General features: G+C 43.5%; 1 protein-coding gene across 2 annotated transcripts in view; it reads left to right on the top strand.

Moving 5' to 3' along the window:
• SETBP1 (SET binding protein 1) overlaps window positions 1–16,154 on the top strand; it is a gene marked incomplete at both ends in the record, with an annotated part of 352,207 nt that overhangs the window by 166,218 nt on the left and 169,835 nt on the right. For both annotated transcript variants that reach the window (XM_079717030.1, XM_079717031.1), the window contains one exon: window positions 1,422–1,475. In XM_079717030.1, coding sequence (XP_079573156.1) covers window positions 1,422–1,475 — 54 coding nt within the window. The remainder of the gene's footprint in view (window positions 1–1,421; window positions 1,476–16,154) is intronic.

The following is a 16,154-nucleotide window of genomic DNA, read 5'->3' on the forward strand; positions in this document are numbered from 1 at the left end:
TCCCCACCTTGCCTCCTGTCCATTTTCAAGGCTCAGTTCAAACTCCGTCTTATTTCAGCAACCCTACCCTGACCTGTCTTTTATGTTGTGCACAGTTTGACACTAACAAACACCCTACTACACTCTGCTCACACTGACACATGCGTGTCTTACCCTTGGACCAAATTGTATGTTCCTGAAGGCAGAGATGCTGTATAATTATGTTCAGCCCCCAGTGTCTCGTCAGGTACCCTCATGGCTTGTTGCTTGGCTGTGTCTGCAGTCAGGGGCTGAGCTGGCTGTCTCTCAGGATGGTGTCACCTTTCCAGACAAATGCCACTTGGGGAATCCTGCCTGCAGGCCTGGGTGTGGGGAGAGAGGTACATTCTCTACCTCCTTCCTGCTCCATCCCAGAGTTTACACACCTTGTGTATCATTTTTGGCAAAGTCATTGAGAGAAGCTAGGGAGCCCAGGTGAGCGTTTCTGAGGGCTGGAGGCACTACAGCCCAGCGTGACTTCCTCTCTTTCTTGAACCAAACAAAATATTGTTACAGCAAATATGAAATCTTTCCCAGTTTTCACAAACGCTCTCCAGGCCTAACAAAGCTAGCAGTCACACACCTTGAATCAAAATAAGCATCTGCCTTTTTTCTCTTTATCCCACTTTCCCAGCATTTTTGAGCAACAATAAAGAACATGATTATTTTATTAATTTATGATTCCATTGAGTGCTTTCTGGAGAGCATGCAAAAATATTAAAACCTTAACTTGACCCTTTAATATTGATTAAACACAGAGATACAGAAAATACATAACCTGACTCTCTTCATCTAACATTGTGCATAATAGTTGGAGGCATAAGCTGTGAATACCTCAATAACATATAAAATCAAAGGCAATGTATGATAAAGGGAAACTGAGTCATGTGCAGCTGCAGAGAGGAAAGGGTCATTTTCACTGGTCTGAGTTTAAAAAAAGAAGAGGAAGAAGAAGCAGCAACAGCCCTCCCAGAGGAGATGGGCCTTTAACTGTCTCTTTTACTTGTCGTATCACAGAATAATTTGATAGTAGGAAAGAAGTCAGGGACCTTCTCCCTAAGGAAGTGTATGGACTCACATGTAATTTGTACTTACAATCTCAGGGAGTCTGTGGACTTGATGGAGTCCATCCATAGTTCATGATCCCTAACTTAAGACTCTGAAGAATTAGTGGCACCTAGAAAGAAGGTAGGAGAGGGCAGCAGAGATAGAGTAGACACAAGGTGAGAAGGCCATTCAGTCCAGGCTCCTATCCCGGAAGCACCGCATCTGCCTTTTGTGATTCTGCTGCTTTAGCTCCAGATCTGGGCTCTGGTGAGTCCATTGCCGATCAGTTGTTCTGGGGACACTGTATGCAAACTGTGAGAAGTATCACTAAGGAAGACTCCTTTGTTCTTTTCCAGCTCCTCACAGCCAGTGACCTTGCAGCCAGCGACCTCAAAGGATTTCAGCCACAGGTAAGTTCCACTGATCCTTTTATGATTTGTGAGCAAACAAAGTTGGCACCAGGGCACAAACCCTCCACCTTGGATTTCCAGCTTCTCTGACTTAAGGAACCAACCTTGACAATGACTGGGTAGTTTGTCCTCTCCCTCTGGCTCCTCCCATCTCATCATGAGCAAAACAACCTCTTTCTGCGTCTTTAATATTTTATAGTACACAAGAATGTAGACCAAGCTGCTTGGAAAGCGTGGTGGTGGGTGATTCAGCTCAGGAAAGCGTTAAACCAAGGAGGTAGAGGGTGAGGTTCTCTCCTGCATTTCTCCTCATTGGGACAGGATACCCACATTTGTGGAATCTTTGTGAGCAAATGCCTTGTAGCCATGGTCTGGCAGCCAGGTTAATCTCAGACTTCTGCAGAGGCAGATGGTGGAGTTTTGCTGATCTTGGTTAGGAAACGAGCCATTATTATCTCTGGCCAGAATGCTTTTTTGGAGGTCACTATGAACAAACCACAAGAGGCATAAGAAAGGGCTCTCTGGGGACCTCCCTGGCAGTGGTGAAGATGGAAAGTCACCTTCCCTGTCTTTGGAAGGGAGTTACTGTCTCCACACAAATGCATAACCACCAACACACACACAACAAATGCACGACAGACACACAACGTCCTTGTGTTCCCCATGGATCCTAGTGTAGATAGAGTGTGTATGCAAAGATAGGTAAATCCAAGAGCAAGAGCTGAGATGCTCCATCCCTTCCTCTGTCCCCCTTTCAATAGGAAACTTCCTCACTCCCCAACTCAGTGCTGCCCAAGGCCCCGCCTGCTGCACCTTTGCAGGAACTCCCAAGGGCAGAGCAGGTAATTTCTAATAACAATACTTCCATATACTTGGGGATATTTTCTTCTTTAAATATGTTTTACATCCAAGAACTCACTGTACCCTCACTACAATTCTCCCATGTGTGGTGCTGAGACCCCAAGTCCTGGGGAGAATAGGCCCCAGACCACTCAGAGAGCTAAGAACCAGAATGGGAGTGAAGCAAGAGGCTTGAGGGAGAGAATGAACAAAATAAAGGGCCCCGTTGGTGAGAGTCAAAGATAAATCCACATACAGTTTGGGGTTTTCTTTTTTTTTTTGGCGGTACGCGGGCCTCTCACTGTTGTGGCCTCTCCCATTGCGGAGCACAGGCTCTGGACACATAGGCTCAGCGGCCAGGGCTCACGGGCCCAGCCGCTCTGTGGCATGTGGGATCTTCCCAGACTGGGGCACGAACCCATGTCCGCTGCATCAGCAGGCGGACTCTCAACCACTGCGCCACCAGGGAAGCCCTGGGATGTTTTGATCACAGCTTGTTGATCCTTCTGTCAGGATGCAATGAGGTTTTAAAAATAGATAGTAAGGAACCTTTTGACAATACTGAAAAATGACAGTTTATTCAAGTACTTATTCATATAATTCACACAAACTTTCAGGTGAGCTCAGGGAATATAAAACAAAAGAAAATCAGCATTTACCCATATCCCACCCACCTTCACACATATTCTCACAACGCAGTGGGATAAATATTTATCTCAGCTAAATATTTATTTTTATCTGGAAATTTATAAAAACAAAGGGAAAAAAGGCTCTGTGTGATGTTGTTTTGTGGCTTGAAAAGGTTACATAGTGGAGACTGATTTTATGGAAGGGGTGTGCATGTGTGTGTGTGTGTGTGTGTGTGTGTGTGTGTGTGTGTGGTTTTGACATTGTTTCTGACTTGATCATCTCCTCTCCATGTTTGTTGAGCCACATTTCTAAAGATATTAGATTTAAAATGAACTATTAAGTTAGGTATATTGGGGGTCTGTCCACAACATTTGAGGCCATGATCCTAGAAAGGCAGCTTCCCTGCCCTCCCCACAGATAACCCCGCAGGTGGTTGGTACAGATGGCTCACTCCCCTGCTTCCGTCTGACCTTTCCACATTATTCCATTTGTGTGTCATCCCCCCAAGGCTGGAATATAAATGCATATTTTTCACTCCTCAGTATGTGTGTTCCCGAGGCCAGGAAGCCCTGGAACCTTGTGGCTAGAGTGTAGTACCCAGATCAAAAAGTCAGTTCTGCAGTGTTGTTGCTGAATCAAAAAGGCCCGGATGTGTCAACACCTAGTCAACACCGCCCTCTCGGGTGCTTTTCCAAAGAGACACAGAGCACTGCCCACGTGCTTGGGGCTGCCTCCTTCTGGCCCCACTGCACCACATCGTTGGCTTCTGTTGTCATTTTCCCTTCTCTCTTTGGGTTTCAGGTGAAACTGAGCCCCAGGCATCCTGATGTCCACAATCATTCATGGTCGTGTTCCCTTCCAGGCACTGTCAGTGACTTTCAGGAGGGAACTTGCTGAGAGCCCCTCCCTGGGCTCACTGTCAGTGGGCCTGTCAGCTTTCACACAGTCCACATTCACCACTTGCGTAGAAAAGTTTTTGTCTTTTTTTTTTTTTTCCCTCGAAGCGCGTCCTGCTGCAGCCTCTTAAGAAAAATATCATGATTTCCTCCCTAATCTTTGCTGCACCTCCACTTAGAAAGTGTGGAGAGGGGTGATTGTATGAGGCTGGCCTCTCCTTGTCTCTCTTTTCCTTTCTGCATCCAGATAGAGAAGAGGAGGGTAAGGAAGTGACTATTCAGCCTTTCTCCCTGTGATTATTGGTTTGTAAAGACACCATGTTCATTCCTGGAAATAAACACATTACTTTGAAGGTAGAGCCCAATGCTGAGGTTCTACTGCCCGTACATTAGCGGTGGGAGTTCTCCTAGGCCAGCGAGCTTGGCCTCTGAGCCACACGGGGAGAACTGTCTGACTGGAGGCTACTAGTCTCAGCAGGTTTAAAAAGCACAAATGAAAATGCTCCTGAAATTCACACCTAAGTCACCCACACTCTTCTCTTCCATTTGGTTCCCCCCCGCAAACACATCATTCATTTTCCAACGCGTTGTTCTTCCTGCCTTTAAAGGAATGAACACACTTGAGTCCCCTCTTTTCTCGCCTTAGGATGATTAGAAATGAGGACCCTCATCTCCCTTTCCCAGACCATCTCTCTCCATCCCCAAAAGGAATGAAAAGAGGCATCTCATTCCCTTAGTAGAAGCCCCACAATCGTATGATTTCTTCTTCATTTTATTTTTACTCTTATTTTTTTCCCCTCAATTTAAGAGCTGTAAGTGTTCACTAGAGATTTTGGAATGTGTGAAGGTGGTCAAAATGTACAAACTTCTAGTTATAAAATAAATAAGTCCTGGGGGTGTAATGTACAGCATGGTGACTAGTTAATAGTAGTGTACTGTATATTTGAAAGTTATTAAAAGAGTAGGTCTTGAAAGTTCTCATCACAAGAAAAAAATTTGTAATTCTGTGTGGTGATGGATGTTAACTATAAAAATTAACTAAAAAGAAGAAATTTGGAAAATATAAAAAAATAAGAAAAAAAATCTCTTTGCACCCCAGAAATATTTATAATGACATTTTGGGGTATAGTCTTACAATAGTTATTGTACATAGACATACACATCTATGGGATTTTTTAAAAAATTGATAATCATATTTTATATGCTTTTTTTAACCTTCTTTTTTGTTTGTTTGCATGCTTTTCATGTCACTGGAAAATCTTCTAGCAACTGGCTATTTTTGTCCACTTGCTAGTACCATCATTTATTTACCACGCCCCTCTTGCTAGACATTCCATTCCTTTTGCAGGCTGAGCTCTCCAGGAGGAATCCAAGGCAAGTGCTAGATCCTCTGCTCTCATCTAAGATACAAATAGCATCCACGGCTTCTTGGCATTTAGTTCCTCTTTATCTCTCAGTTCCTACAGGCATGTGAAGGTTGCTTAAATTTTGTAGTAGAGTGTCCATGTGTGCCCATGGGTATTTAAGCATCTGCTTACAAGGGCCCATGTTGGGGATGCTGGGAAGAAATAACCGTAGTGTGGGGCCCAATCTCAGATGCAAGTTTCACCTGTCCAGCTGCAGTGCTAGGAAAGCAACCCTGAGAAGACCCATCCCCCACAGAGGAGAGCACCCACAAAAGGACTTGGTCCTCACCTGCTTCATAAATGCCTCACTGTCTCAGAGGAGAGAGGATACTTCTTTCAGGAAAAATTGAGTTTTACTCCAAGTATGCCTCATGACGGGATTTTGGGAGGCAAGTGTAATAGCTGTTCTATAAAAGGTCGCCATTTTAAAGGAATTTCTAAAATGTCCGTTGCTATTATGGCCAAGGGGACATTTGCAGTGAAGGGTAAGAAGAGTCACTCAGAACACAGAAAAACATTTTTCAGTGCGGAGAAAACAGGGCTTTCAGTCACTGAGCTGCCATTTCATTCAAAGACGCCCATGGAGACCTTTATGTGGGGCTCCCTGCTGCACAGACTCTTCCCTAGAATTTTGACAATTCTGGAATGTTCTGACACTACTATTAGCTTTGTGAACCTGGGGAAGTTACCTAGTGGCTTTAATCCTCATTTTCGTTATCAAGCAAAAAACTGTGCAGCTTATCCCACAGATTGTTGTGAGGCTCAAATTGTTGTGAGACAATATTGTGAAAGCAACCTAGCATGATGCCTGCCACACACAGTGAATTCAACTTTTTCTTTTGATAGAAAAGTACAAATTAAATTATTTAAGAATTGAGAAGAAGGAGAAATTATATCTGTATAGAACAAGCAGGGAAGTCTTATAGGGAGAGATGTCATTCATTGTACGTGTGCCAGGATAGGTGAGAAGGAAGTGAGGCGGTGAACTTACTCCAGGGCAGGGGAAGCCTGGATGAAGACCAAACCAAGGGTGGAGATGCTTGGGTATGGTCTGGAGACTTGGCATGCTTTAATTACTCTGGTTCAGAGGGAGTATAGTGAAGATATAGCTGCAAATTAGGTTGGGACCAAATTGCAGGAGGTCTCCAAAGTCCAGAAAAATAGTTGAGCTTTTTTTTTTTTAATGAACTATTATTGAAGTTTTCAAACTTATACAAAAGTAGACATGGTAGTTTAATAAACCTCTATATATTATCCAACTTTTATTATTTATTATTCAACTTTAATGTATTGTCACAAAAGCCTTGATTTGGAGCATTTGCTGATTTCTGTGGTGTAAATATCCCCATGGTGAACAACTTTAAGCTGCCAATGGTTTAACAACCTGTTTGCAAAGTCTTTGACAGCCAGCTTTCCAGAGTTGGTGTGATCGGTTCCCCGCATACCACTGGGCCAGCTTCAGTAATCATTACCATTTGCCAATCTAACTTCATCTATACTCCCAGATACATATATAGTTTTTAACTTTAAATTTGGGGAGACTATTTTTTAAAAATCCCAGTCATCATGTTATTTCACTCATAAATAATTCAGTAAGCTTTTCTAACAAATAAGGGCTTAAAAAATACAATCACAATGCCATTATCACACCTATAAAAATAACAATAATTCCATAATATTTTCTAATGCCCAGTCCATGTTCAGATTTCTCTGATTATCTTAACATGGCATTTTACAGTTGATATGTTTGAATAAGGATCCAGATTTTAGATTGTAACATCCATCTGAGGACAGTGTAGCCATTGAAGGTTTGAGGATGGGGAAGAGTCACAACTGTGATGCAAGAAGGTTATACCATAGTTAGTAGGTGTGATGAAAAGAAGAGGGGATCCAGTAATAAGCCTGTGCCATTGGTCCATGTGAGACGTAGTAGGGAATGAAACTGGGCTGGGGTCAGTGTAGACATGTTCCTGAGGGGATGAATGCCAGATAAAGTACAGGGGCAGAATCAGTGGACCTGGTAGCTGCTAGGCTGATTGGAGAAATAAGGGGACCATAAACATAAAGGAAGTACAGGTTGAGAAGGTACTGTGTTCATTCCAGGATTAAGTGTGATTATCACCCAGTGTTCAAAGGAGGGGGACTTTGTCATCCCTGAAAGAACCCTTACTCCATTTTCCTCAGGCCCCACAATCAGTTCTACTCATAGACCATCAGGGGATTAAACCATCTGCAAAATATCCTGGGCTCCACGAGTCCTAACCCAGAAATTTTTAATGCAGGCATGAAATCCCTGAGTTCCCAGGTTGCTTGTTCTTGCAGGGTTGATAGTGTCCTTCAGAACAGAATCCCCATTGTCTGACTCTGCTCCCATGCACACCCACTGCCTACAGGCTCAGAGTCAACAGTCGTAAAGATGGAAAAGGAAGCTCGGGATTTTCCAGAGCACCCAGCCCCTGTTGGACTCAGCAGGAGTTGGTGTTACTACATGTCCACACGGCCTTTGATTGAGTGTACATATGCCAAAGACTTACTAAAAGTGAACTGAATGCTGGAAAGTGTTCTTTGAACTTTACATTTATTCATCATTTAATCCTTACAAACCTCTGTGAAATCAGTAATAATATTATTTTCATTTTAAAAGTAATCACAGAGAAGTTAAGGTCACAAAGCCCGTTAAGTGGCAGAATTAGGATTTGAACCCAGGCAGCCTGGCTCCAACACCTGTGTTCTTTACCTCTTATGCTATGACACCTTGAGTTAAAGCTTATCACCATTGTTAAGATAATTCAAACCCAAACCGACCACTGATAAGACCAGGGCAAGCAGCCTTATCTTCACTTTTGTGTATTATATTGAGTTTTCTTGATCTCAGCCTGTTCAAGGAAAAGCAATTCATCTATCTCAGAGGAAGAGAGGGAATTTTTGTGGAGCATTTTGAATCCTTCCATCCTGGCAAAGCATTTCTGTTGTTCTCATCCCCTTCCTTCCCCAGTTCCCAAATGGAGAGGTGTGGTAGTTGTTGTCCCTTCTACAGAGGAAACCCAGTTGAGGCAGAGGTAGGTGGTGTAGTCTCCCATCTAAGACACACAACAATGAGAAAACAGGTTGGCTTGTTTTGAACTCGCCATATAGTATCTACTTTGCCATTTTGGGAAGAACCACCCTAAAGCAAAACAGTGTATAAGGAAGTCCCACTATCAGTGCTTACTTACTCCTTTCATTTCAGAATTGAAAGAACAAGACAGAACACCTAGAGTAGTGGTTCTCAACCTTGACTGCAGTTGGGATTATCAAGGGAGCTTATGAAAACTACAGGAGCCCAGGCCCAACCCCATTGAATTAGTCTGGGTGGAGTCCAGAAGCTCCAGGTGTTTTCAGAAGCTCCCCAGAATCTAAATCAGCCTCCTCATTTTCTAGATAAAGACTGAGGCACAGAGGTAGTCTTGAAGAGGAGAGAAAGTAACAGACCCCACATTCAAATGGCTTCTACCCTGTGTCGGGAATGTGCCATGTGCTTCACTTGCCCCTGGTGACTAAACCCACAGCAACCTTCTATCAGACAGCTTATGCTTCCCCTTTCACTGAGGAAGAAAACGGGATCCAGGCAGAGGATGTATGGCTAAGCAGGGATTCTATAAAGCCTACACCTGTGCCCACCGCCTGCTATTTCCACTCAACAGTTGAGATTTGTCCAGTATTTTAACCTAGCTAGTGATGGTGTTGGGTTGATGACCTCCTCTGCTTGCTACCTAGACATTCTGGACTCTAAGACACATACAAAAAGGCCCAGCTTTCCAACACTGCCCCAAGAGAGAATGCGTGTGGTTGGCTGGTGCACCGCATCCCCTGACTTAAGGAGCAAGGTTGATCCCACGCGTCCTCCTTGCTTACGGTCCTGCTTAGTAAACTCACACCTTTTTCTCAAGGCCTTTCTTCAGGCTTGCCCTCTGCCTCTTGCCATGCATTTTGCTCTCTGATTCAGTACGATTCGGAGCATGGACTGCAGACTAGTGCTGGCCTGTCAAGTGTGTGTTACTGGTCCACAGTGAGATGCATCTAAAAACAGAGTGTTCAGAAACTTTTATGGGAACTTGATATTTCCATGATATCCGAGCATGTAATCATTTTCCTACTAATTTATCTTTGTAGTATTTTACCAAAGTAACTATACAGAAATATGGGTTGGGAAAAAGAAAAACATGTCGTCATTCCCCAAAAATTGCAGATACAGTTTCCTGGTTTTATCAAAAGGGTAGGATCTCGACTCTTGTTTTTTTTTTTGCCTTCTTCTATGAGCTCATATGACTATATTTGTATTGTGAATAAGGTTCCCCCTCAAAAAAATGGCTCCACCCATAAAGGTGTTTTTCTGGCTACTTGTGGGATACCTACATAAAACATGGATCTTTCCCCATAATTCTTAAGGCAACCTACTTTGTTTTGCTTACCTAACATGAACATCTGTGACAATAGTAGAGTATTTTAAACAAAAACATTTGTTCACATGCATACATATACTTTGCACTAAAACCCAAACTGACATTATTACTTTTGTTACATGAGATCAGCCTCTTCGTACTACAGGTATATCTTTTTTGCACTGCCTGCCTTGACAGTGTTTATAGCAGATTTTTTTTTTTTAAAACCGGTATTGGCATTTAGTCCTGAAGAGAGAAGTTCTCCAGGTGTTTCCAGACTGTCTGGCATTTCAGTGGAATATTCTGAAGTCTTAGTAAGTTCTAAATCTCTTTAGACTTTAATGAATATTTTGTTTCTCCCAAGATGTTCTGACCACCTGAGGGCCCCATGCAGGTGAGTCCAAATTAAAACAGACCTAATGTGCAGAAATTCACTGCAGGAAAATTGCTGGTTGGCAGGTGGGTGTTGGGAGAAGGGCTTCCTCATATGCAGAAAGATTTTTCTCCTTTATCAAAGGAATCAATGTAAGTTATCCCTGCCAGCATATTCAAATATGATTTAGCCTCAAAATCTGATTTAAACTCAATTTTTCAGAATAGAAGTATAAACAAAGTGAGACCAACCAGTGATGATTAACTTTGAATGTCATTCTCTTCTCTTTCAAAGACAGTTTTCACCTGAAACAAAAACAAAAACAAACCAAAATGCTTAGCAGCAAGGTTGTAGAGTTACATGATCTCTATGATCCCTTGAGACTCAAAATGTTAATTACACTTTGACTTCTTCCACTGACTTCATGTTTCTAGTTTTCTATTCTTGTTTTTCTCTTCCATCCTTCTGGTAAAGTGGCTTCAATTTGAGCTTCTTAAAAATCATCCTGTAATTCTGCTCACTTGAGGCTTGGGGTCATTGATGTTTTGTGATATACCTCAAGTATCTGTGTTTATTAGTGGATTGAGTTACAGATTTCCCTGTCTAAATTTTAATGTGATGCATCACTTTGTTCTATACATTTTTAGGGCTAGGAATGACTCACATGCAGAAAATACAAATTCACAGACCACCTTTAGGACTTGAAAGGAGGTATTTTCTTCAAAATCCCTTTAGCAGGATAGTTCTAAACCTGCCTAATGAAGAGAAAGGCCCACCTCTCCAACAAATAAGGACACTCGCTTTTTAAGTTCTTTCCAACCCTACTGTCTGCCTCACATTTCATTGGCCTCCTACCTGTCTACCCAACCCCTTTCTGACCATCTTGTACCAGACCAAAGGGGTCGATTGAGAGGCATCAGGAGACCCCCGCAGGAGAGGGGCCCCTCGTAGTGGAACAGCTTGCAGACCTCAAGCAGCATCTTCCAGCCATCTGTCTGCTTGTGTTTGGAGCCTGCATCAAGTCTGCAGACAGCCTCCACCACAGCATTCTGATATGTCCCTCATAATGACCGTCCCCTCCCCCTTCTCCAGTTCTGCACATGATCTTCTTTCTGCATCACTCGCTTCTTAAAAATGTGTATCACAGCCTCTGACAGAACCATGTTGCCAACATGTGTCCCAAGCCAATGATTCATGAGACAGAAAAACTTTACGTGATGTTGTTGTAATCTTTATTACTATAAATAGTAAAAATTGTTGCTTATTTAGGAATACCACATGAATCTCTCTCACCCTTCTGTATCCAGTAACTAGCACAGAGAACATTTCCCATTACTTTATCATTTAGTAGTTGAAATCACAGGTCTGCCTTCTATTAGCTGTGTGGCCCCCATTTAGTATTTAATGTGTATGTGGCTCAGATACTGTTTTATTTTAGTGAAAGAAGGATACCTGTTCCATGGGATTTTGAGGAGGACTGAATAGATAGGCCCAAAAGACAGTATCTGGTATCTGCTTGGCACTCCGTAGAGCACACACTCCGTATGTGTTCTAGTTCTTATTATTCTTGTAAGTTACATACTGAAATTGAACCTGGACCACTAAAGCAGACTTCAGAACACAAATTGCAGCTTCCCAAGACAGTATAACTAGAATTTGGGATTACCAATGAAGAAGAAAACATAAAAAACAAACAAAAAATCTAGATCTTGCCTGATGTTTTCACTAGTTTGATTATGACACTTGCCAATCAAAGTGAGCAATGGTAGACAGCCCGGCCCTGTGAGAATGACCCTACAAGAGGAAGGGGGAAGACAGGATGAATGGGATGGATAAGGGACAGACAGAAACTGTTTGGTGGGGACATGAGAACACCCAGGAAGAAGTGCCTTCGTTGCTCGCTTCTTTCCCTGACCACCTGTGGCACTTTCCCATGGAGGAGGACTAGCTAGAAAGTGTTCAAAATCAGCGGTCCCCAACCTTTTTGGCACCAGGGACCGGTTTCGTGGAAGACAATTTTTCCATTGACCAGAGAGGGCAGGATGGTTTGGGGATGATTGAAGCGCATTACATTTATTGTGCACTTTATTTCTATTATTAGTACATTGTAATATATAATGAAATAATTATGCAACTCACCATAGTGCAGAATCAGTGGGATCCCTGAGCTTGTTTTCACTTGGTACTCACTGATAAGGTTTTGATATGAGTCTGCAAGCAATTTATTTATTATGGTCCCTGTGCAGTCAAACCTCTCTGCTAATGATAAACTGTATTTGCAGCCACTCCCCAGCTCTAGCTAGCATCATTGCCTCAGCCCCACCTCAGATAGTCAGGCGTTAGATTCTCATAGGGCGGGCACAACCTAGATCCCTCACACGCGAAGTTCACAGTAGGGTTCACGCTCCTATAAGAATCTAATGCAGCTGCTGATCTGACAGGAGGCGGAGCTCAGGCGGTAATGCGAGCAGTGGGGAGTAAATACAGATGAAGCTTTGCTCACTTGCCTGCTGCTCACCTCCTGCTCTGCGGCCTGGTTCCTAACAGGCCAGCGGTACCAGGGTTGGGGACCTCTGTTCAAAATGACTTTAAACAAATGCCTCAAGAGCTTTTTCAACCACCAGAGCATTGCCTCATCTGAACCAACTCCCTTGGGTCTAGTGATCCTCGGCATAATTCTGGACATCTACTTCAGCTCCAACCCTGTAAAAGAATCACAGGCGCAATGATTTATTGCCCAGAAAAATCAGTGAGGAATTGTACCAAAGTGCATTTGGATGGGTGCTGTTCAGGGAGACTGTGTTAGGGCTTGGGGACTTTGGGGGGATTTTATATGATGACTTTCATATCCGTAAATTTAGTTGTTTCTATATTAAAGATGAGATAAGAGCTGATTCAAGGAGCATATGGGTTCTGGAGTCCGTGGGCTGTCAGATGGAGGTGGCACCTGCAGAAGGGAGCTGTCCTGGCTGCAGGACTCTTGTCTCCAGTAAGCAGTCCATCGTCAACATGCTGACAGGGCAAGTAGCTTGCTGATGGGAATGAGAGGTCTGTACCCAGATGCGAGCCTTGTTTGTACTGTGAGAAAACACAGCTGGCTAAATTTGGCTTTCTTACTCTTCATCTGGTTAGGAACAGAAATGCCAAAGTGGAGAATGGGGGGAAGAGATGAGCATTGTGTAAAAATGTAAAGAATCTGTGTAGAAAAAGTAGATGCTCAATGAATATTTGTAGAACCCATTCTAGGGATGCATGCATATCAGAAGTAAAAATAGATCCCCCAAACAAAAATGCATGTATCCAAATTCTGATATTTCTTTAATGCCTCTGGCCTTGTGGTTATGATAAAGATACCTTCTATTACTTGTCTTATTTTTGGAGCTAATGAATTTTGTGAGCCTGTTTTTAGGACAACCAAATCTTTGGAGCTTTGCGTGTCTCTCACCATTATTTAATGGTATAGCAGGAACATCCAAGTACCTCTGGAATTGGGACTAGAAATACACAGCTTTGAATTAAATCAGTTTGACTCACCCACCTCCGACCTATTGCATTATTGACATCTTGTGAAAGGTGACTAAGGCATGGGGTCATGAGAGAAGTGGGAAGCGTGCTGAAAAAAGAACTGTCTGTGAAATCTCAGCCTGCAGGCATCTGGGGAGACAGCGCGCGTTTCATTCTTGATAAACTCCAGCAGAAAAGAGCAATCAGCTAAACGAGAGCTGGACAAATTAAATGGCTGAGTATTATTTCAAAGGGGAGCTCGGGCAGCATCAGAAATTCCCCATCAGCTGTAATAACGCCAATTACTTTGCTAACTGCAGATTCCATCATGATGTGTTTCGTGCAATCAGGCGTAGGACTCTTACAGGGGCCTGATGGGTTTTGTTTACTCTGAATGTGCATTTGTAGAGAATCTTTTGCGCCCAAAGGCTTAGAGCTCTGAGCATCTTCTTCTCGGTCCAGACTCATCCACAGCTGAGGGAGATTATCTCTGAGATGGAGGCGGGAGCAGGCTGGGCAGGCTGGACCCAGTGCCCCTCTCACTGGAGAATGCCTGGGATTTAAATACAAAGAGAACAGCTGGGTGTGGTAGTTCTTAGTGAATGTGGCAATCTCTAGAAAACCTCTCTGTCGGTTACCCAACTAGTAAATAAATACGTATTTCTGATTATGAGCGAAGCTTCTTGGCACATCGGAGCGTTGGACAGATCACCTTAAACAGTAATAGCAAACAGAAGCTCTGGGAGGAAAGACGGCGCCAAGAGTTCATTAAGCCTTAAATACTGACAAATGGGGGTGCAGGGCTTTCATTGTCTCCCTTTGAGAATCATTTGGCTGGATGTCAAACAGCTCATTTCAAATATGGGAAGACATTGTAAGAGAGGAAGATATCCCTCCTCCTCCCAACATTTTAGCAGGGGAAATAAAATTTGGAGAGCCTACAGGAACATTCATTTTCTGTTTACATTTGGCTCCGTAGAAATTAATGGGTTTGTGGCTCCAGCTACTTTGAGGAGTGAGTTGTGATTCTCCATTTACACACCCAATTGAGGAAGGCGCTAATCATGGGCGTTTACCGAGCGCTTCGGCCTGATTGACAGCTGGAGCGGAAGCTATATCTGTGGCTGCTGGGGTGCAGAGGAAGAGCTAAAGGCTGGTTTGATTCCACTTGTGCTCAGCTGTCATCTGAGGCCAGAGCCTGGAGGAGAATGGGAAGCTATTCTCTTCCCTCTGCTTTGTGACAAGCAACCTGTGTGTCATTTTATTTTTTTAACCTGCCTCTTCCTCCTTCATGCCTATGATAAAGGCCCCTTTGCCTAGGGAAGAAAGGATTCTCCTGAATTGAAAGGCAGCTGCCAGTGCCTCTGAGTGAGTGGCTCATCTGCTGTCCAAGCCCTCCCTCTCCCAGCTGCTGCCCAGGGCTCCCAGCCCACAAGACCAGCATCGGGGCAGGTCCTACTGTATATGGGAAGGCAGCCGTAAGATCAGGTGGGAACAGAGGACAGGTCCATAGGATACCAGTTAGTGTGGCAGGGCTCATGCCTCCAAGATCATTCATTCCAGGAGTGTGTGTATGCACGCACACACACGTGAGCATGTACATGTGTTTGTTTCCCCTAAAAGAGGTACTTCAACCAGTGTATTTGGTTTGACACCAGCCTTTCTGCAGGTGGCAGCTGTTGAGATAACGTTCTTGGCTCTCTGATAAGAGGCAGAACTTGTCTCCTACAAATCCCCGGCGACAGAAACAGCCCTTTGAAATCACGAGATAACGTATGAAGCATTAAATGGAGGTGAGGGCATCAAATCATGCCACGTGTACTCAGCATCAGCAACTCCACAACCAATGGCAAAGAGAGCTGCCATGTCCGGCCTCCTCATCAGCATGACTTGGAAAGTATTCAGGGATCTCCTTGTTTGTGGGGCAAGTCATTTGTTCACATGTGAACTCAGAGGACAGTTCTGGCTTGGTGACACAGCCTCCACTGTGAGCAGTGTGTTCCAAGATGCATTCATCAAAATCAGTCTCAGTGGGGTGTGGTCCTGTGTCTGAGCCCTTGAGACAGGGCCAGCCTCAGATGCACTAACATAGCTCAGCTGTGAAAATAAACGCGCTTGCAGCAAATACTCTTCTCCCATCTTCCTCTGTAATACCCTTTTTAAAAAACATATGCTGTAAGCAATCCAACGTTTTAAGAAACTGGGCCCTTGTACCAATCTTAGTGATTCCACTTTCCTCAAATATATGTCAGTCTAGATCCACTAGTTAGGACATCTGCCGACATATTAATACATCTCTACTAGGTGCAGGACACCTACCAAAAGGCCAGAGAAACCTTTTAAAAAGACATTTCATTCCTTGCACTTGTGTAATGAATAGGGTCATGCTCTAAGCCCATATACAGGATATGAAACAATAAAATCAGCTTATATTTATGTAGCGGTTTTATATACCTTCTTATACCTGGTGAGCACCAGGAACATGTGAAATAGGTAACTCCATTTTACAGAAGAAAAAGTAGAGACTGAGGCAGATTAAATGATTTGCTCAAAGTCCTCAGCTGTTTAGTGATAAAGTGATAAAAGGGATTCACCAAGACTCTAAAACC

The sequence above is a fragment of the Hyperoodon ampullatus genome (assembly GCF_949752795.1).
Source record: "Hyperoodon ampullatus genome assembly, chromosome: 13".
In the NCBI taxonomy this organism is placed as follows: domain Eukaryota; kingdom Metazoa; phylum Chordata; class Mammalia; order Artiodactyla; family Ziphiidae; genus Hyperoodon; species Hyperoodon ampullatus.